Below are 19,929 nucleotides of genomic sequence, written 5' to 3'. Positions count from 1 at the left end.
TGAAGGCAGCCCTGCAGGTAGGGTCGCTCTGCTGCTCACCAGGGTCAGGTCAATGTCTCCTCTCGCTGCGCCTTTCCAGAAAAAATGGGGATCTTTCTGTGCCTTTGTGAGCTTGTGTTTCAAAGAGGGACCAGAGTGAGCTTTAACTGGGAACGAGGTTACAGCAGCCTTTTTTCTTAGCACCGAGGAGAGCTGCTAGGACATGCAGAAATTGGAAGTGGCCACGGCCCAGAAGAGATGGGGGTTGTCAAAACTGACATGTGCTTTCCCATGCACACGTTGAGGGGAATTCCCGCCAGAAAATAAAGGGACATGTCAATCTGAGGTCGCTCAGCCCTCCTAACCTGGTCTTTGAATCAAAAGCATGGCCATAAGGGTCTCTGGAGTGGCCTGTTAAGGCTGTGATGAGCAAGTCATTTGATACAGGCCACCAAAGCCGTGTCAGGAGGATGTGCCAATATTTACTGCTGCATCTGCCCCAGAGGTTGTAGCGTTTCTTCCAGGCACAGAGCTGGTTACTGCCGTGCAGACTCCCTTCTCCTGCGGCGCAGGTGCTGCATCTCCCTGCACCTTACCTCGAGTGAGTGCTGGCACTGGCTGCTTTTTGCCATGAAAAACTGTCTCTGCAGCAGCTGGCCAGCTGCGGTCCTGTGATAGGACCACTTTAATACTGCTGTACTCTGACTGTGTTAATCGGATGTTCAGTACTTACAGCCTTGGATAGGAATATTTTATTATAAAACTGAATAAATAATGCTTTTAGTCCCCATAACTACATTTTGATTGAAAACACAGCAATGAAACTCCTTCAGACCACAATTGTTAATCCCATCTGAAACTTTTTTCTTTTTTTTCTTTTTTTTTTTCCCTTAGGGTCTATAGGCAGTATCCATTTTTCTAAGAAGGAATGTGATATATAAAGGAGAAAAGTTAGACTTGCTGTATAAAGAAGGACCAACTTGTTCATCTTGCATCTTCCAACTAAAAGCCACCACATTTTAATTTCATATTTTTTCTAGAGGACTGCTCAAAGATCTGACAACAATTTTCTCAGCCCTCAGTTGGAGGGAAAATGTGTTAATTTTCTGTTGAAGGAGAGTTTTTACTCCTAAAAGGGTCATATTACCTCCCGGCCTAGGTATTTTCTATTTTGGTGAAATAATTGAGTAGAAAATGTGCCCTTTGGCTTTTGTATGCATCTAACAAACGGTGTGCCCTCTGGCCCAAGTTGCTGGTCAGAGCAGCATAAATAGCTCTGGTGCCACCGTGTCTCTTGTCCCATGAGGGCTTTGTCACCAAAAGCCGAGAGCTCGGAGGGTGATGACATTTCGTGTATCTCAGAGCCAGCGCTGGCAGCCTCTACGCCCCATCACTTGCTGCTGTCCCCGCTCCATCCTCTCTCTCCTGCTGGGGCGACGCTGGGGCGACCGCACGGCAAAGGGAACCAGGAACTGCTCTGCACCACAAATGGCCACGCGGGTTGTGGAAGAATTTTTATTCAGGATTTGTTTCCTCCGCCTGGATCGCTGGGGACAGACTGACATTTGTGCCAGCACCACTGCAGGGATGAAGGAGAGGAGAAGAGAGAAATGAGCTGTCACTTTAGCATCACTGACATGCAAAAAAATATTCATCAAAATGTAGCTTGACACTGTCTATATAGTTAAAGCGAAGCATGTGGCCATGTATTTGCAGAATCTGGCCTTTCTTTATACAGTAACAAAATATTGTGCAGGGTTTGTTCTGGTTTTTTTCTTCACCAGTCACCTTCCATGAAAAACTCCATCTGCTAAACACCACCTACTGCGGTTTATAGCTCTGCAAAGTAAACTTGTGCATGGGCTTTGTGAAACAAAGCTGTCTGAAATAAAGCTCACAGCACATAGATGCTAATCTTACCAAATAAAAAAAAAAAAAAAAAAAAAAGAGAAAAAACCCAAATCTACTGACTGTTGAGGAAACTGGATTATGAGTTCTTAATGGCGTATTGAACACTCAGAGCTGCTCAACAGGAAAAAAGTTAGACAATTAAGGCTTTTATGACAATATCTTCCCTTTAATTGTGGCCTGCTTAATTGGGTAATTCAATTAATCAGAAAGTCCTAGGGAACCAAGTTAAACCTAATGACACTTAATGACATCGGTGGTAGCGTATTGAGGATGGTAATTACCCAGAAGTTGGCTGCCTGTGCATGCTTTGGTCTTACTGTGTCTCCATCTTTCAGCCTCAAGCCGATTCTGCCTGTTCCTCTGAAAACTGTTTCACATCCTTCTATAGCACGTATGGATACATATATACACACACCAGCGTATACCGGATCAGTATCATCGACTCAGATTTGCAGCTTGCAGTTTCCACACTTGGCCGCCATTTGGGGGTGCGGGAGCCTGCCCCGTTCCTGGCCCTGAGGCTGCTCTGCCCAGCTCCCCGGGCTCACTCAGGGCTCCCCTTAGCGCTCCTGCTCAAAGAGGCAGCTGGCCTGCCTTGGAGCGGGGGGCACAGAAGGCCGGCAGCCGGCCGAGCTTCGCGGCTCTGCCCCCGGGAGGAATTAAGGCAGGGGCCGGTGGGGTGCCTTGTCTTGGGGAGCCCCCCGCGCCCCTCCAGGAGCTGGCACTGGAGAGCACAGACCCCAAGACCCCCCCCCGGGCCGGGCCAGGCCACCGCTCGGGCACCTCCCGCCGCTCGCCCCGGCCGCTGCCCCCACCCCGCGCGCGCAGTGCCCGCAGCGCCCCGCCCCGCCCCGCCCCGCGCGGCACGCCCCTCCCCTCTCTGTCCGGCCCCGCCTCCTCCGCCACTGGGGCGTGGCCCTCCGCGTCCCCGCCCCCGCTGCGTCCCCGCCCCGGAGCCGCCCCCCGCCGGCGGCCGGTGCGGTGCGGGGGGTGCGGCTCGGCTCGGCTCGGCGCCGTGCGCGCGGGGGGCCGCGGCCATGGTGGAGCGTGCAGACGAGGCGCCGTTGCTCTTCTGGGCCGAGGGCCCCGCCGTGTCGGCGCCGCTGCCCGCGGCTGAGGTGGGCAGCGGCGGCGGGCGGCGGCTCGGCAGCGGCTGGAGCGCGGCTCCGTGGGACGGCGCGGGGCCGGCGGAGGCGGCGGGGCCGGTGGAGGCGGAGGAGGACCAGATCGTGGCCGTCTTCGTGGTCACCTTCGACCCCCGCACGGGTGAGGGGCGCCAGGGGCGGGCGGGCCGGGGCGCGGGGGGCCGGGCCGGGGCCTGCAGTGGCCGGGCCTGGGGCTCCCGGTGCCGCTGGCGTAAGATGGATGCGGGCCGGGGCCGGGCTGCGGGTCCCGTGCGGCGCCCGCTGCTTCCATCCCTCCGCCCGCGGGGACCGCTCCCCCCGCCGAGTTTGAGAGCAGCGTCGCCGGAGTCCGGTGGAGAGCGGCCTGCGGGAGCCGGGCTGCCCTCTGCCCCGACGGGAGTCGTTGCTTCACGGCACGGCTGCCGGTCCCCCGTGCCGCGGCCGGCCTCCCGAGGAGCACTGGGCGCCGGGGGACCAGGAGCCGCGGGGGTTTGCCAAAAACCGAGTATAAGGGGGATTGCACTTGATCTCCATCCCGCCGAGAGGAACTTGTGACGGGAGGAAGGTGCCGCTCCTGGTGCCGCTCCGAGGAGAGCCAGTGACCAGGGCAGGAACGGGCATACCTCTGCTCCTCAGTGGGACACAGGACTGGGCTTACGGGGACAGCGTGGGGCACCCCCTGCGCCCTGCACAGCATCCAGGCCTCACCGGGCTGAACCTCTGCCCGGTGCCGTGCCGCTGCCTGGGGGGCACCAACCTGTTAGCGGCATCTCAGAGCATCCTTCTGCCTCCATGCCGTGGCGTAGACCTGCCTGCAGCTATCGGTGATGGATAGCGGTTACGGCAAGCGTAGATCTGGCAGGCATGCAGGGTATGATCCCCAGCAGCAGCAGCTCGACTGTGTATTTCTTGGTGACCTGTGCGTTTAGAGTCTGGCCTCTGGTGGGATCTCTGGACTCTTAATGCTTTGCGGTGCTGCGATCCAGGGGGGCAGGGGAGAGGGGCAAGGGAACGTATTTTCTACCTTTCACTGTCATATCCATCTCCCTTGGCACTGTCAGACTTTGGTGTTGTATCACTTCTTTTATTGACCGAGGTTATTCATTTCGAGTCTTCAAATCAGCATTTCAGACAACATCTTAATCTTGTTTTCTTAGTCTTGCTGCTCTAGCAGTATCTGCAAAACAGGATATTATGACACAGACAGAGAGCTAGCACCCGCCTCACATCTGTTCATGCAGGTACTGTGCTTAGGAGTCTGATGTGTCCTGACAGATCGTTGGGTCTTTTGGCTGCCTGGCGCCAACCTGGGTTGCAAAGGCAAGAGTGGGGCATAGTTTTGGTACAAACAGAAACTTTAGGAAGTAGCTTGAGAGATGCAGGAGCCTGTTTGCATCCACCTCTGGAAGTGAGCTCCTCATCGCGCTGTAGACAGACATTTTCTTAGCAAATCAATAGCAAAAGTACTAGATAGGAAAGAGCTCCGTAAAGCATGGTGGGGTTCTTCAGTGGAAGCAGGAGGACCCTGATAGTGAAGACTGAATCCCGTCCTGAACTGAAAATTCCAAGGAAGTAGTGAAGAGAATGGACCCCCAATTGCAATGTGTTGTCAGAAGTGCACACTGCCCCTGTGTCCTGAAACACCAAAGGGCTTTCAAGAAGTTACCCATTTCATGCTGCACCAGAAAGAGGTGTCTAGAGGTCGGAGGCTCTTGGCTCATCAAAATTCAAATTGAGATTGGATGTTATCTTTCCATCAGGAGATGGAAAGGAGAGGTGTTTCTCCTAAGTATCCAAAACATGGAAGAGTCCGGATGACTGCAGCAACAGCAGGTTGTCTTTCAATCTGAGAGCATATGCCTTCTATGAAATGGTGAGATTTTCTTGGTTGGCAGAAGGCTGAGCTTTCTCAGGAGTTTGTCTGAACCAGCTGTTGCTTTGAATGAAGTCCAGGGAAAGTTGGGAAACAGCTCTTCTCACATCTGATGTGCAGTTAATGCTGGTTGTCATCAGCCTTGGAGTAGTCTGTCAAGTCCAGGAAGATTCAGCCTCCCGCTGCTACTCAATGTGGATGCTGGATGTAAGGAGCATGATAGGACTGAGGAACACATCAGCAAATGTCATCTTCACAGGTGAAGGGCAAAGTGCTCTATGGACAATGTGGACTTGGAGAAAAGATCTTGAAGCTCCAGTGGTGTGACCTTGCTACGGTCAGAAAGAGGATATGGGAATTCCTGGGTAACCATGTCGGATGGCAGAAAGGACTAAGGACTTCTGTAATGTTCACAAGGGTATTGGGTCCTTGCATGTGAGTTAAAGGAGATCATCCAGTCAGTGTCTGAGCTGGAAACCCGCTTAATCCTGCCCAGGAAAATCACAGTAGACCTTTGGTAGCTTGCTCAGGCATGTGAAAGGCAGAATTTCTGGTGGTGGCTGGGAGGGTAGTTATGCCAGGTAATGTCTACTCAAATACAGGCAAGCAATTGGGTGAGAGGTGTTTTCCTGAGGAAGGATGAAGTGGTTACTACGCTAATGGAGAACATAACAGCTTTTCTCCTACATTTAGAAGGGCTTGAAGCAGACAAGCTCAGTGTGTCTAGCAGTTGGATGAGTTCATGAGGGTAGGTTATGGGGTTGCCAGGCCACTGTTACGGTTCTGGTATCCCTGGGACTCTGTCGATGCTCGTGTGAGTGGCTGAACCTAAGAGCCAGAGGCAGCTTCTAAAGCAGTGGTGCTGTCCCTACTTCCAGCATGGTGAATCTTGTGGCACTTGAGAAGGCAGCTCGTTCACTAATGCAGAAAGTGAACTGTAAATTACGTGCAGAATGGCCAACCATGCCATCTTCTCGCTGCTCCTTGCTTTTTGGCAGTTCCCCCCTTCAGGGAGTGATGAGTTGGGAATGCTCTTACACTTCAAAAAGCATGAACAGCAGGTCTGCACGAACACTGCCCCTTAAAGAGCTCGGTCACAAGGGGCTTTAACGCGGCTGCTGGATTTCCTAGTGTGGATGTTCCCTTGGGCAGGTAGTAACAGAAGACCCAACACTATCTTGGGCAGCAATGGGGATATATCTGGTAGGTGTGACCTACTTGGCATTAGGCTGGAGCATGTGTGCATTCCAAGACTTGTCTTGGGTAAACCAAGTGAAAAAGACTAGAACAATAAATTTTGCTTTGGGAGGGAGATAAAGAAAGATGGAGCAAACTCCATGGCTACATCAGCTCTGTCAGATCAGAATAGTTGAAAAGAGGCTGAATCTTCTTAGCCCTTTTTCTGTGATGGAGATGATGGTAGTCAACTTTGTGGTGGTCCCACACTGTCTGTTGGCTTGAAGGGTGATGTGAGTAATGGAGGGAGATGAGGAGGAAAGAGAGTGACATAATCTGGTTTGCACCAGTGAACACACAAATATTCTGGTTTTCTGTCCCACAATTCTTCCATGCAGGAAACGGAGCCAGTGTGACAGCTAGGTCACACTTTGTGCTTCTTGTGTCCTGGTACAGCATGGCAGCATTGCATGGCTGGGGACCCTAAAGATCTTTGGAAACATCTAATGGTGAGGAAGGCCAGGTGATGACCACCAAATGCTAGTGCCATCATCATTTCTGTAAGGATGTGAAAATTCAGGGGAGAGAAAATACAAGAGAAAGAGGAAGAACATCCTTAACTTTGCACACCAGAAAGTGAGAGTGCTGTTTCTGACCTGGCCTGGAGCTGGGAGATAGCTCCCAAGAGATCTCCAGATCTGCAGATTTGACTCTCAGCAAAACCACTTACCTGCTCTCTCATGTGGGGTGGCTCTTACTTGGAAAGTTTCCTGTGCACGAGAGCCGCTTTCTGCGCAGAGAAGGGCAATGCTTCCTGTTTTTCTACAATATTGCTCCCTCCTTCCTCCTCCGGTTTCTCGGGCAGGCTGGCAGTTGCTATCACGTCTGGGTGAAGTCTCTCCTTTGTTTGCTCTACTGTTTCACCAGACTGACTTTCTTATTTTTTTTTTATCTCTGTGTTTGTTCTCCGACTGCCACGTCGCCCGTACGTTCATAGGGCAAGGTGGCGTGAGGAGCTGCCAGGAGCGCAGGTGTGGGTTGCTTGTGACAGATCCCAGAAAAAAAATTAGCTGCCTGATATGCGAGCTGATTTTGTGGTTACACGTAGGGTAAGGATCTGTTTCAAGGCGTCTTTTCCTTCCTTACTGCTGCAGAACAAACATTGTTTGGGCCATGGCCACTTAAACACCTCTGTAGTGGATATTGTACCTGACAGTAGTGTTTCTGACTAAACTGAACAAAGTCAAACAGTTTCCTTTGCTCGATGGCACTCTTGTATATTGATCTTTTAATCTATAGGTAATGACCAATAGGTGATTCTCTGCGATGCAAGACTTAAAAGTGGATCTGGCTTTAACCACAATTTTGTGGTTAAGAGGCAACAGTCTTGAGAGTTGACTTCTTCACTCTTTCAAGGAAGGGTCTTCTTGTGCCTTTAAAAAGAAAACCAACACAACACAAAAAAAACCCCAAACAACAAAGCCAACATCTATATATAATATGCAAACCTACAGGGGACCGCGCAGGCTGGCATGATGTCACTGGCTTTCTCTGCCAGCCTTTCACACGCCTCAGAGGCAAAGATGCTTTACAGCAGAGCTCTGTGGTTTCGTGTGTGATTGCACAGAGCTGTGCTCAGGGTCACGAGGCTGCTGCTGCTCCCCAGCCAGCCCGGCTCTGCAGGAGAGGTCTACTTGTGGACTAGAAGTGGTTGGTTGGATGCAAAACCTCTCCTGTTGCCACATTTAACACTGTTGTTTTTTTGAAGTCCTTGCCAGGCAGGGTTGGGGAGGTCTGCTGAATACAGTATTGATGTGAGAAGAAAAATAGCCTATTTAAATGTCAGTTGCTAAGCCCAATTCCTGTGCATGCATATACTTGTGCAGTATGAGTAATGACACGACAGGCTTCAGAAATGAGGCCTCATATTTAAATATCTCTAAAAGTCTCAGCTGAGCATAAGGCCCTTCCAAACGTACGCTGTCCATGTAAGCGCAGCAGGGATGCTTACCCCAGAGGGTGGTGGAAGGACCGTACCAGTAGAAAGCATCGTCACAGTGCATCTGGCATTGCATTATACTAAAGAATGTTTCTTTGCTTTGTCGTTAAAATGAAGTCACATTACTTCAAATGCTGTTGCTATGGCCAAGCTGACAGAGAACAGGAACTCAGTGAGTAAACCTGGAGTGCATCTTGATGCAGTGGGAGCATCCAGCTGAGCGGGTTGGCTCTGAAGTGCTGGCATGGGAAAGCCTGAGAAGCCCCCCCTTTTTTGTCTTTGGTAAACTTGCCAGTGGCAGGGCAGGACTTCATCAGCTTTGGGGACTTCTTGTGACTTCCCTGATATCATCTGTTCCAGGATCAGGCACCTCAGGTGGCCTTTTCCACTGAACAACTGCACGCTTTCTGGCTGGGTTGGCAGGTGGCAGGTGTTTGCTAATCTTCATCTAGCTTGTAATTTATGTGCCTATTTTTTTAGTTATTCTAGTATGCACAAACATGTTGCCGTACTTGGATCACCTCAGCCTCCATATAAAGCTTCAGCTAACTCCTGCTATCCTAAACTAAACAGGAGAAATTCCAGGGAGAAGTAGTGATGTTTGGGATGCTGGCTTAGGGGTTCCTGTTTGACCAGCCCTGCCAAGCATAGTCAAAGGAGGATGTTGATGGTGGAATGAGCTATCACAGAAACTCAGCCTAAAGAGCAGCAGTCTATACTTTGAGTTCTTTGTATATCGGATACTCATGCCAACAGCCTGAATGGCACAGCATTTATACCATAGCTCATCCACTGTCAGGTAAAATTGTACCTGCTCTGTGATTAACTGTATAAAGGATAAACCCACAAAATAGCACTAGCTTCAGAAACAGCTCCAGAAGTTCTGAAATATCTGGGTGTTGTGCTGCAACAAGTAACGTTTGCAAGAGATCTGCAGAGTGTAGTATGTCAGCTACTGTCTATGACAATTTAGGAGTTCAGGAGTTGCGTTAGTGCACTGTTACTGGCATCCCAGTGATGTAAAAGCAACAACCTGGTGTTGCTGGTGTTTGCCCTTTAAAAGGGAATACTGTGCTTACCCAAATCAATTTGCTTCTCTGCAGGCAACATGGTGGAGTGGTGTTTACCACAAGACATTGATTTAGAAGGTGTGGAATTCAAATCCATGGCAAGCGGGTCCCACAAAATCCAGTCAGATTTCATGTGAGTATGTCTGATCTATATTACTACTTCTTTCGCTTAGCCATACAACTACACCACCATCCCTTAATTCAGAACATGCAAGAAAAATACCATCTATAAAGTTAAGTTCCTGTGTAAATGTGCTGCTAAACTGTATCTAGCTGAGCCAAAGATACTCTTCAGATACTCGCAACATCATATGGAGTACCAGCTAGCTGTGTGGGATCTGTTGTATGACAGCATTGGCTGCGGAGGTCAACTGGTGAATGGGGCAGGCCAGCTTCTCAGTGGTGTGCAAATTTTAATGTGTATTGGGCAAACTGTACTGCACTGCCACTTTTGGGACTGTCTGCTGATGCCCAGGGTGAAGGGGAAAGAATGGCAGAACTGAAACCAGAAGGATTTTGCAGGAACTGGACTTAGGAAAAGGTTCTTAATTCTGCCAGTGCTTTTGGATCCTTTAAGTGTTGGGATAAACAGTCCTTGCTCACTTTCTTATTTGCTAGCTCCTTCCTTCAGTGGAAGGGCATAAGCTAGAAATTTTCTGTGTTCCCATACTTTTATTAACCCAGTGTTGCAATGCAGCAATGTTTTGCAATGAATTGCAGTGTCACAATTCCTTTTGGTCAGGAATAACAGTTACTTTCTCAAAGGCACGTGAACTGAACCCTTGCACTCAGCTGGAGTATGCCTCAATGTGCTGGCACTGAAAATATGACTAGGTAACTAGACTGTACTCACAGCTTCATGTACTGCAGGACCTTCTTCCTTGGAAGAAGGGTGGTGCATTGACTGGGTCCTGCATTCTCTGTTAAGTCTGCTTCAGAAGTTCTTTCCCTACTTGTGTTCTTTACCAGCCTGTGACATGGCTGGTAGGGGCTTTAGTGGTAGAGGCACTGGGAACTCTTCCCTTAAATGCCCTGTCTTGTTCCTGAGAATGCAAGGGCACGCAAGGCCTGCCCTCATCCCTTCAGACAGCAGGGTGGGATTCCAGGGGGTTTCCTAAAGAAGGAACTGTGTTCCCAAATGAGTATTTTTAGCAGTCAGTTACCTTAATTTCTTCCCCTCTCCTGTTTTTAACATAAACCTTTCTGTCAAATGTTTGTTCCCAGTTATTTCCGGAAAGGGCTCTGTTTTGGCCTGGCCTGCTTTGCCAACATGCCCGTGGAGAGTGAGTTAGAGCGTGGTGCCCGCATGAAGTCAGTGGGGATTCTCTCCCCTTCCTACACCCTGCTGTATAGGTACATGCACTTCCTGGAGAACCAGGTCAGGTAAGTTTCCCTGGGAATGGGACTGGCCGCTCCCCACCTGGGAGAGGTAACATTGCCTGGATGGAGAGCGGTTTTAGGTGTGAGTAAGAATTTGGCTACAATGCTGAGCTATGGTTTCTTTGAATAACTACTCCAGAGTTACAGGTTCACAACAGGAAGGAAACATGGAAGGAACTGATTAGCAGCAGTCTGTTCATTGCTAACAGGCCAGTCAGATGCTATTGAAACCCTGCTTATTTTGTGGGGACGTGTCAAGGCAAGAGTTGAGAGGACAAGTTGTTCCCCTTTTCTCCTTCTGAAAAGCCTTTACAAAAGGCTTCTAAACCTACGATGGTCATCTGGCTAGGTGTGTGCCTCAGCTGTGTTGAGTGGGCCTTGCAAGGAAAATGGTGATGGTAGAAGGGAAAGCTGTTCATACCTGAGCATATTTTAAAACAGGATCAGTCCTATGCATACATCAGCTCGCTGTCTGCTTCAGTCTTGCCTGTGTTCTCTGGCTGCACTGAAAGCTGGTGTTACTCCTGGTGCTTTGGCTGCCCTCCTGGATCAGTCTGTGCAACTGAGGCACCCAGGGCTCCTTTGCCAGCTAGGAAAGCAGATGTTGGCTGGGGGCAAGGCGCTAAATAAGCCTGGAAACACTACAGATCTCCCCTTTTTTCCTTTCTTTTCCAGACACCAGCTGGAGATGCCAGGGCACTATTCCCATCTAGAGGCGTTCTATGATGACAAGAAAGGAGTTCTCCCTGACAGCAAGGGCACCCCCACCTCTCAGCAGCCTGTCCACTGGCTGCCGTCCATCCACAGATACATGTACCCAGAGATGAAGGTGAGGCAGGTGCTCTGAGGCTTGCCAGAACGTGCAGTGTGCTGCTGCTCCTTGCTGGTGTTTCATACTTCTTTATATAATCAGTCACTCCAGCGCTTTGTAGGCTGCTTTAGATAAGATTTTGTTACTTGAACTGTAACAAGCTGCAGTTCTGTGTCATTGCTGTGTGCTGGTCTTGCTCCCACATTTAGACTTAGCATCTGTGCATGTGTCCCTGTTTCACCTCTGAGCTGTTTTCTTCCCTTTCCCTCCACCTGCAGATCACACACCCTGCTGGCTGTATGTCTCAGTTCATCAAATTCTTCGGTGAGCAGATCCTTGTCCTCTGGAAGTTTGCCCTGCTACGCAAGCGCATATTGATATTTTCACCACCCCCAGTTGGAGTTGTCTGCTATAGAGGTATGTTTCCAGGGACACCACAGAGCTCTGATCTAGTAGGCTGAAGCACTGCAGAAATGTGTGTGGGTACTGAGGGGATAGACATCCTGCAGGTCTTCAAAATCCATTGCGACCATTCCTTGTGAAGACACCGTTCAGCCTGCATTTACCCATTTCCTACAAAACGCTTTTTTGCAGGCCTTTCAGGTAAGGACATACCTGGCACTGTCAAATACAGTTCCTGTCAACACAAGAAAATAAGAGTGCTGAATGAATTTGTGGAATCTAGAACACGGGATTCCTATGGGAGAACGGATTATTTCCTATCCAAACCAGGATGTCCCCACTTGAGAAATTCTGGTGTTCGGGGGCATTTCAAAGCTCTCACCATTGTTTTCATAGAAGTGTGCGGGAGAACTGCGTGAGCGGGGTTCAGAATGCCCTTGAGGGAATACTGAAAGCATCTCAGGATGTACTTCTCTTGTCCGCAGTGTATTGCTGCTGTTGCCTTGCCAATGTTTCTCTGCCTGGTCTTGGAGGAACTGTCCCAGAGTCCAAACCATTCTTCTATGTGAATGTGGCAGACATAGAAATGCTGGAGACAGAAGTATCATATGTGGCCTGTAAGTATGATGGATTAGGCATGACGTTTTTAACTGCAGGCTGCAAAATGTCTTGAGACACCAGACTGTGGAATAAAACTGATGAGAAATAGGATGTGCGTGGAATGACTAACTACAAAAGCAGGAGAGAACAGTTGGTCTACTGGAAAAGAAACGTGCTGCTCTGAAAATCTTCTCTGATTTTGGCAGGTACAACAGAAAAGATCTTTGAGGAGAAACGGGATCTCTACGATGTCTATGTGGACAACCAGAATGTGAAGACACATCACGAGCATCTGCAACCACTCCTGAAAATTAACAGTGCTGACAAGGAGAAGTACCGACGGCTGAATGACCAGAGGTAGTAATAGATATCTGGGTGGTCCTGGTCCTGATAGGAGAACAGTGCAATGTGGGATAAAGAGGACACTGCTCCTTTGTACTTTCCTTCTTGCCTTAGTATTTTCAAAGTTTTCCACTACTTCAGCTCATCTCTTTGAGATTCTGGTTCCACTGTAGCTGACTGGTACGAGAGCCCCTGGGCACTCTGCACACATACAATTACTCTGCCAGTGAGCTGATGGAGCAGATAGAAGGTGGGAAGAGAAGCAAAGGTTGTGACTCATCATTGGTTCACCACTGATCAGTAGCAGAACTGAAAATATAGCCTGATTTCTAGTCCAAGGCCTTATAAAGACTCCTCTGTTGCCTCAGGTATCGGGGCAGCAGTGCTAGTCTGATTGGTCTCCAAGAAATGGATGTGAAGTTTTCCACTGTAATCCTTGTCTTCTCATAATGCTTTGAGGTTCACAGTAGGTACGTGCATTTAATCTGTCTCCCTTCTCTCAGGCAGATGTTAATGTATTCTCAAGAAGTGGGTGAGGATTGTAGCTCCTGTGAAGAGGACCTTTTCATCTTGTGAGTGACTACTGCTAATACGTAGTTGGTCGCTGTTAGGTTTAGGGAGCCCCTTTCGCTGATTTCATGTTGCACTGGTTTGGCATATTATGAAACATCACAGTTAACATAATTCCATAGTCAGCTCTCTTCCACTGGGGATCCAAGAATCAAACTGGCTCTTCCTCTTCAGATCATCTTCCTTCCTTTCAATTTGAGAAGCCACATTCATCTCCACTGGGGTCTCTTAAATGCTGGGAGGGAGAAGGGAATTTTAAAAAACCAATTAATTAGAAATGCAAAAATCCCCTCCCATTTCTGAAAACATAAGCACCATAGGACTTGTCATGCCAGAACATTTGGCTCTGGAAAGCACAATGCCTGCGGGAAGCAGGCACTGTACCATGCTGTGGGGAGGTACAGAGGGGGAGAAAAGACCTGCGTGTGAAGGATTGGCCCATTAATGTGGCTGTCTTTGTACTTGGCAAATGGAGGAACCAGAACTGGGTGTAGAGTATGAGGTATGGAATTAGATGAAAACCTCTACCACCTTCACTGCCTGTTGCTATTGTTCACAGTCTGCAGCAGGCGAGAAGTAATGGGGTGAAATTGTGTGAAGGGCTGTCAGGGCAGAGCTCTGATCGTTGAGCTGCATAGATGTAGTCAGAGCTCTTTTCTGAACAGCCTTGCATGTTCCTAGAAAAGCTCTAGGTAAGTAGCAGCTCTCACTGCTGTGTTCTGCTCCAGTCTTGAGAATGTATTTACCCAGTGGCTCACTGGATGGATGATGACACTGTTTCCTCCCTTGCGTTATGGGAGCTATAGGTCTGATGTACCCACTTGGTTACCACAAAGTACACATTAGCTGGTAATGTGGCTTGCTTCTGAAGAGTGAAATGCCTACCATAAATCAGCCAGATAGAAGCATAGCTATAAATTAAAAGTTACTGCTTTATCTTTGTTTATTCTGGGTCGTCCATAGGGTGGATGGGAAACTACTACAGTGTCACTTAAGAAGGTGGGATCTATGATTAAAGGGGGTTTAAATGCAGTTCTGGGGCTCTGCTGCCTGTTTTTTGGGGTCCAGTGCCATCATCTCAGCTGGCTTTACCCTATAGGTTTTTCATGGAGCAGAACAACCGCATATTTCAGACGCTGATGGAGGTGTCAGCCAGCCAGGACAAGACACTGACAGCTGACCACGCACGAGGCATGGGCTTGGATCCCCAAGGGGATCGAAATTTCCTTATGGACCTGCTGGAAGTGTATGGCATTGATGTTATGCTGGTCATTGACAACCCCTGCTGCACTTAAACCAAGGGCAAGAGAGATGGGGAGCAAAGATCACTTTTTAAAGACTACCAGACATTGCTTAGGAGGATCACTGGAACTCAACACAGCCACTGGACAGATCTCATTTTATTTAATAACTTTATATGGAGAGTATTTATAATTTTAAAACAAAATGTGATTTTATTTTCTCCTCCTCAACTTCCCAATGAGTACCTCTTCCAGGATTTGTTTTTGTCTCTCTTTCATTTGTGGGGTTTTTTTGGTTTTGTTTAGATAGGACCAGTGGCACTTTTGCACCAATCCTCACTGTTGCCAGTGATAGCTAGGTTTTGGCCTAGCCTGGATACCTGAGGGCTGAAGACTTCAGGAAAGCACTTTGTCTGATGGGGACCAATGTGAAATGCTGTAGCTGAGTTCTCAAGACTTGACTGGAAAACCCTCCTATCATCCCCTCTTCCACTTGGGGACTGAAGAGAGCTTCACCACAGGCTGTTGGTGGCCCAGTCTCATAAAAACATCTGTCCTACCATGTTTAGTGGTGGGGACAGTTAAACCAATGCTAAAAACCAAGACTCCTTTAAACACCCCTCACCCAACTTTTAGCAGCTGAGTTGGAATAAAGCCACCCTTCCTCGTCAATGGCAGAAGCAAGTTTGGGAGAAGAGGGTGCTACAGGATCTTACATGACTTTACTTACTGAAGCAGCATGGTTTCACTTTCAGCATTTGAGATGGTATAAACTGGCAAAGACTATACCTACCTATCTCATAGCTGGAGAAGAGCACTATCTCTACTTAATCCCTCCTTCCACTTCCTCTGGTTTTCAGTTGCATCACACCTGCTGCTTTGGATTTCAGAAAATCTTCAAACCAGCAAGATGGTCTCCCATTTAAGAGGGACCAACATCACTGAGCCACCTTGCAGCCACTATGCTCTCCAGCCTCAGCTTGGATAGCGCTGGACAGGATTGAGTTGAATAAGTATGCTCTAATGTCACTAGTCCTTCCTTTGTAGCAGATGGTACTTGTCACTCCTTTGTTTTAACATTGTCTGCTGCGCTTCTTTTTTGGCCAGCAGCCTTCAGCACTGCCTGCCACTGTCTTTGGCTTTATGTGAGACAGAGAGCAGTATGTGGCCTTTCAACTGGAACAGCTTCACAGTTTGCAGGAGGTTCTGGTGTTCTTAACTGGCACAGCTGCTAGAAGCAAATGTCTAACAGCAAGTGGTTTCTTTTCCTGAGCAGAGAAGCTGTAGAACCAGATGGACAGCATTTCTCATTCTTGTGCTGTGGAAAGAATAGGATTCAGTTCACGCAGAGCCAGTGGTTCCCTTCAGGAAGGCTATCCCTGTAAGGGTAATCCTTTCACCATGCTAAATCAAAGAATGGTACTGTGGGTTCTAGGTGTGGGGTCATACTGCTTTGCTCCAAATCTTTCTGCCAGTAGTAGCATCAGCTTTAAGCTATCTGTTCTTCCTGAAACATGGCTATAGCTAATTAGCTGCTGCTTCAGCACCCTTGGAGCCTTTCTGCAGTTTGTAGAAATGCAATCTGTAGCTGATGTATCCATTTTTCCTCACATTTTATAGGATGAGACAGAGCCTGAACCACCAAAGGTTCACTTGCCAATTCTTTTTTGAAACAGGTGAAGCAAATATTCTCCAAGTAGACCCTCTGTGGATTGTCTCCCTCTGGAAGGAAGGAGGATGGCATATCCTGTTTTTCCTTGAAGGCTATCTGCAGCAAAGGGGTGGTTTTGCTTGCTGTGGATTCAGAGGTTTTAGTGAGGTGTAGGATCAGGGGCCTCACAAGGCTTATTGCACAGCTCATTGGTATGAGTTTCAGTGTATTATGTTCCTGTGACCTGCCTGTCTCTGAGCAGTCGCTTCCTTGCCTGCTTTTTCAGGGCTTTGGATGTTTTTGTACAGGAGAAAACATGCTGCTGCTGTTTATAGTGCCAGTTGCTCACAACTGTAATGCAATCATCCTTAGAAGGTTGGGGGGCAAAAATGGAGAAAGAGGAAAAAAATGGAGCTGAATATCATGTAATGGAAAGACCAATCTCTTTTTTCCTTAAGAAAAGGCTTTGTTTTTAAATAGACACCTCTAGTATAAAAGTGAGCTACAATTTCTTCTTTTTTCTAACTTCCACTTTTAACATGCTGTCTGCAATGAAGATCCCTGAGGAAGTATAGCTGGCACTGTATTGCTGTCACTTACTTAACTTCCTTCAGGTAGAAAAAAAAAGGAACTGAAACTACTCTTTAGCACTTCTTCCTCTCACTTTCTTAAAGGTTTGCTAGGTAGTTTAGCTGTGGTCAGCTGCTAATGACTTTCTTTTCTCTTTGATGGCAGTAGTTCTTTTGCTGAACTAAATAGGAACAAACCTTTTAATTTGTTGTTGAAATTTTACAGCCTTCGCAATCAGAGGCTTTCTAACACCCTGCATTAGAGTGTTATGTTCACGAGCTGTCAGAACATCAGGTCTACTAGACAGCACTGCTAGAGCCTACCAAGCAGAACCTCCTGAAATTACTATTTGACATTTATTAAACCTCTGCTTTCCAGAAACTAGGTCTTCAATTGCTAGCAGTAGTGTGGGTGCAGAAGCATCAAAGCAAGCAGATTATTGTGCAAGTAGGATCCATGCTACTTCCCAGCTGGATGGCTACAGCCTATTTTGCTCTTCCTTGTAATTTTGCTTCTCTACAGCCTCTCTTGGCAGATGACTGCTACAAAAGTCAGGAATTTGCCAGACAGAAAACAGAACAAAAAGACTTCTCTGTCCTAACCCTTCTTTGCTTGATTCACTGCAAAAGAACTTTCCACCTGCACTCTCCTTTTCTAATAGATGCTGCTTTTATTGTTGTCAGATGTGGAAAATCCTTGATAAATGGGTACATAATACAAATAGCTACAGCTTGGGCTATGAAGGCTTGTTCAGCAGGCAGTTTTTGTTTGGAACCAACTTCACTGAATCTTATCTTTGCAGGAGATGATAACAATTCAAGGTAAAACAGTTAAGTGCAGACATTTAAAATCCTCTCCTTGGCACTTAGTTGCTTTTTGAATACTAGCAGCTGGAATGGAGACAGTTACTTGCTGTATTTTGAATTAAAGGGAGGAGGAAAGCGTGACGTAAGGTAGGATATTGCCAATTACTACAAAAATCCTCTGCTCCATTTGAAGTACTTTGCCTTTACAGTGGTGCCTTTAATTTCTTTGGTGTGTTGTCTCTGGTCAGTTGTCTCTGGTCAGAGCCCAGCCTGAATGGTGGTTACAGTAACATGTATATATATCCTGTGCCCTGGTAGACACAGTCTGGTATGTTCCTCTCCAACACCCAAGTCATAATCCAGCCATTGCTGGTGCTAGGTTGGTACTCACTGGAGTTTAAACAGGAGAGCAAAAGCTTCATAGTTGCATCTTAACCCAAGTTGCACTAGAAGTGTATAATCAAGTAATGAGTTATTACTACTTGTACTATCTGGATTGGAGGGTAAAGCTTGGGAGAGGAAGAAAAGCTAGGTTTTCAGTCTGAACAAGGGATACCATGACAGACATTTAAATCATGCAAAAGTCTTCTCCCTGCAAGGTTAGGCCAAGCTGCATAGAGCCAAGTACAACTAAGAACTATAATGGATACTAGAAGAAAGGCATTTTACTGAATTAGAGTTCAGATTTGTCTCAGAGGCATGCCAATACCTTCTTTTCTAGCATATATGAAGTAGTTACTCCAATGCATGTTAGAGCTAAAGGTCATGTCTGTCACAGGAGATGAGCTCGCCTATCCAGCATTCTTAAGGGCAGAAGAAAGTTCCATCACCTTTTCAAGAGAAAGTGGCTTACTGTACAGCTTGGTCTGTGAAGCAGTGTTACTGTGATACTTCTTCCAGTTTAAGAACTGTGAAAGTCAATGGGTGAAAAGCCACGGCCCTCTTGGTGACAGGCTATGCAAGTGACAGGCATGCTTTGCTCTGGGAGGTGAAAAGGCAGTGGTTTCTGGAATAGCCGGGCAAGAGCACTCTGTCCTAATGCAGAAGTCTAGGTACAAAGCATGCATACTAACCCCAATTCTCTCATCACAGCTATTACTTCTAAATTAGTTGCTGTCTCCTTTCCACCCTTCCACCTCCCAAAGCTAGTGGTCTAGTGATTATGGGAGAAGACAACATAAATATCTTTTGTGAGGGACTGGAATGTACTGACTTAACAGAATATGTCTGGCTAAACCAGAGGGTACTAAATGGCTGTGAACCAGGATTTCAGGTCCTGGTTAGTGCAACATGCCATTCAAATGGGAATGTTCAATTGTTTAAATAAACAGGTGCCTTGGGCTGGTCCATCATTAGGTTGTTAGCCTTCCTTTTTATTTATGTTACAGTATTTAGAATGGACTGTAAGTTGAAGCCAGGATAAGTGTTTTCATGAGTGAGACCTGGGATTATACTCCTCCTTCCTGTCTTGGAGTTTATACAAAGTTAGTTGTTTGTCTTGCTGTCAGACAGAAATGTGAGAGCTGCATCCTTTCCTCAACACTGCAGGTAGCAGGTTCAGCCCCTGCTTATTTTATGTAATGTTTTCCTCACACCTCCCCTCCAAATGTCATAATTTAGAGGTCTAGAACCACCCCATATTGGAAGACCTCTGAACTGCAGAGGAACAGAAAAAATGACTTGAATGGTATTTATACAAGCTACTCAACTTACACGGATAAGAATATTTACCTATCAGCCTGTGTCTCTCATGATCCTCTCATGATCAAAACAGCATTAACAATACCAATTTTGAAGGGAGCTCTTGGTTACCCTCAAGGAAGGAATCACACTGCAATGAGAGCCATGTGATACTGCAGAAGAGAATTAGTCATTTTCCCTGTAAAATGGTGCAGATGAACCAGAAGGTAGTTCTTACCCTCTTGCCCCTTGCAGCAGGCTGGCTGTAGTTCTAACAGCTCTGATGTTGTTCGCATCTTGCAGATGTGTGGTTGCTCCCATAGGCCTATGGCTGCGTAGAGAAACTGCTTACTAAAACATGGGAATTTTTTAATACAATTAAAGCTTACCTTTCTGAAATGGCTGCTGCCTCGTCTTTTCTGCCACTCGAGCAAAAGCATGGCTAATTTTATTAGAGAAGCATCACCTTGATGAAAAACTCTGTTGGTGAAAACTGCCCCTGACTTGGAATGAGCCAGTGGCTGCAGAGCAACGTTGCAGGTGTCTCTGTGGCAAGCAAAAAGAGCAGAGCACAGCCAACACATTCCTTGGACAGTGACCCAGGGGTACGCTGGGCACTCTTAATCACTGCAGATCAAAAGAAAGCACAAAACACAGGCCCTATCACCAGCATATCTATTAAGAAGAACTAGCAGGCCTCTACCTCCCTAGATCTTAGCCAAGAAAGGGATGAGTGCTTGCCCC

General features: G+C 47.5%; 2 protein-coding genes across 4 annotated transcripts in view; one reads left to right on the top strand and one right to left on the bottom strand.

The window, feature by feature from the left end:
* Window positions 1-2,860: 2,860 nt before the first annotated feature.
* Window positions 2,861-19,812, top strand: DENND11 (DENN domain containing 11). Of its 3 annotated transcripts, XR_012835877.1 has the most exons (10): window positions 2,861-3,156; window positions 9,166-9,265; window positions 10,357-10,515; window positions 11,188-11,341; window positions 11,602-11,740; window positions 12,211-12,342; window positions 12,532-12,682; window positions 13,171-13,239; window positions 14,337-17,652; window positions 19,128-19,812. XR_012835877.1 is itself a non-coding variant. In XM_075755623.1 (9 exons), exons 2-9 carry the CDS (start codon window positions 9,171-9,173, stop codon window positions 14,530-14,532), a joined length of 1,095 nt encoding a protein of 364 aa, XP_075611738.1. In that variant the 5' UTR covers window positions 2,861-3,008; window positions 9,166-9,170; the 3' UTR covers window positions 14,533-19,812. The 3 variants fall into 3 exon arrangements, 2 of the variants coding, with proteins under 2 accessions (XP_075611738.1, XP_075611728.1); XM_075755623.1 differs by having other exon boundaries at window positions 2,861-3,008; window positions 14,337-19,812; XM_075755613.1 differs by having other exon boundaries at window positions 14,337-19,812.
* Window positions 15,742-19,929, bottom strand: part of AGK (acylglycerol kinase) — a 45,574-nt gene continuing 41,386 nt past the window's right edge. Inside the window, exon 16 of the mRNA XM_075755637.1 lies at window positions 15,742-19,804. The gene's annotated coding sequence lies outside the window, so the exon portion shown is untranslated. The remainder of the gene's footprint in view (window positions 19,805-19,929) is intronic.

This window comes from Balearica regulorum, chromosome 1 (assembly GCF_011004875.1).
Source record: "Balearica regulorum gibbericeps isolate bBalReg1 chromosome 1, bBalReg1.pri, whole genome shotgun sequence".
NCBI lineage: Eukaryota > Metazoa > Chordata > Aves > Gruiformes > Gruidae > Balearica > Balearica regulorum.
This window is presented reverse-complemented; position numbering and strand designations above follow the sequence as displayed.

Bases quoted from the DNA above. Each gene is read 5' to 3' on its own strand.
- DENND11 (XM_075755613.1), top strand. From the start codon at position 2,928: ATGGTGGAGCGTGCAGACGAGGCGCCGTTGCTCTTCTGGGCCGAGGGC. The intron at 9,266-10,356 runs GTGAGTATGTCT...GTTTGTTCCCAG, and splicing joins AAAATCCAGTCAGATTTCAT to TTATTTCCGGAAAGGGCTCT. The intron at 12,343-12,531 runs GTAAGTATGATG...TGATTTTGGCAG, and splicing joins AGAAGTATCATATGTGGCCT to GTACAACAGAAAAGATCTTT.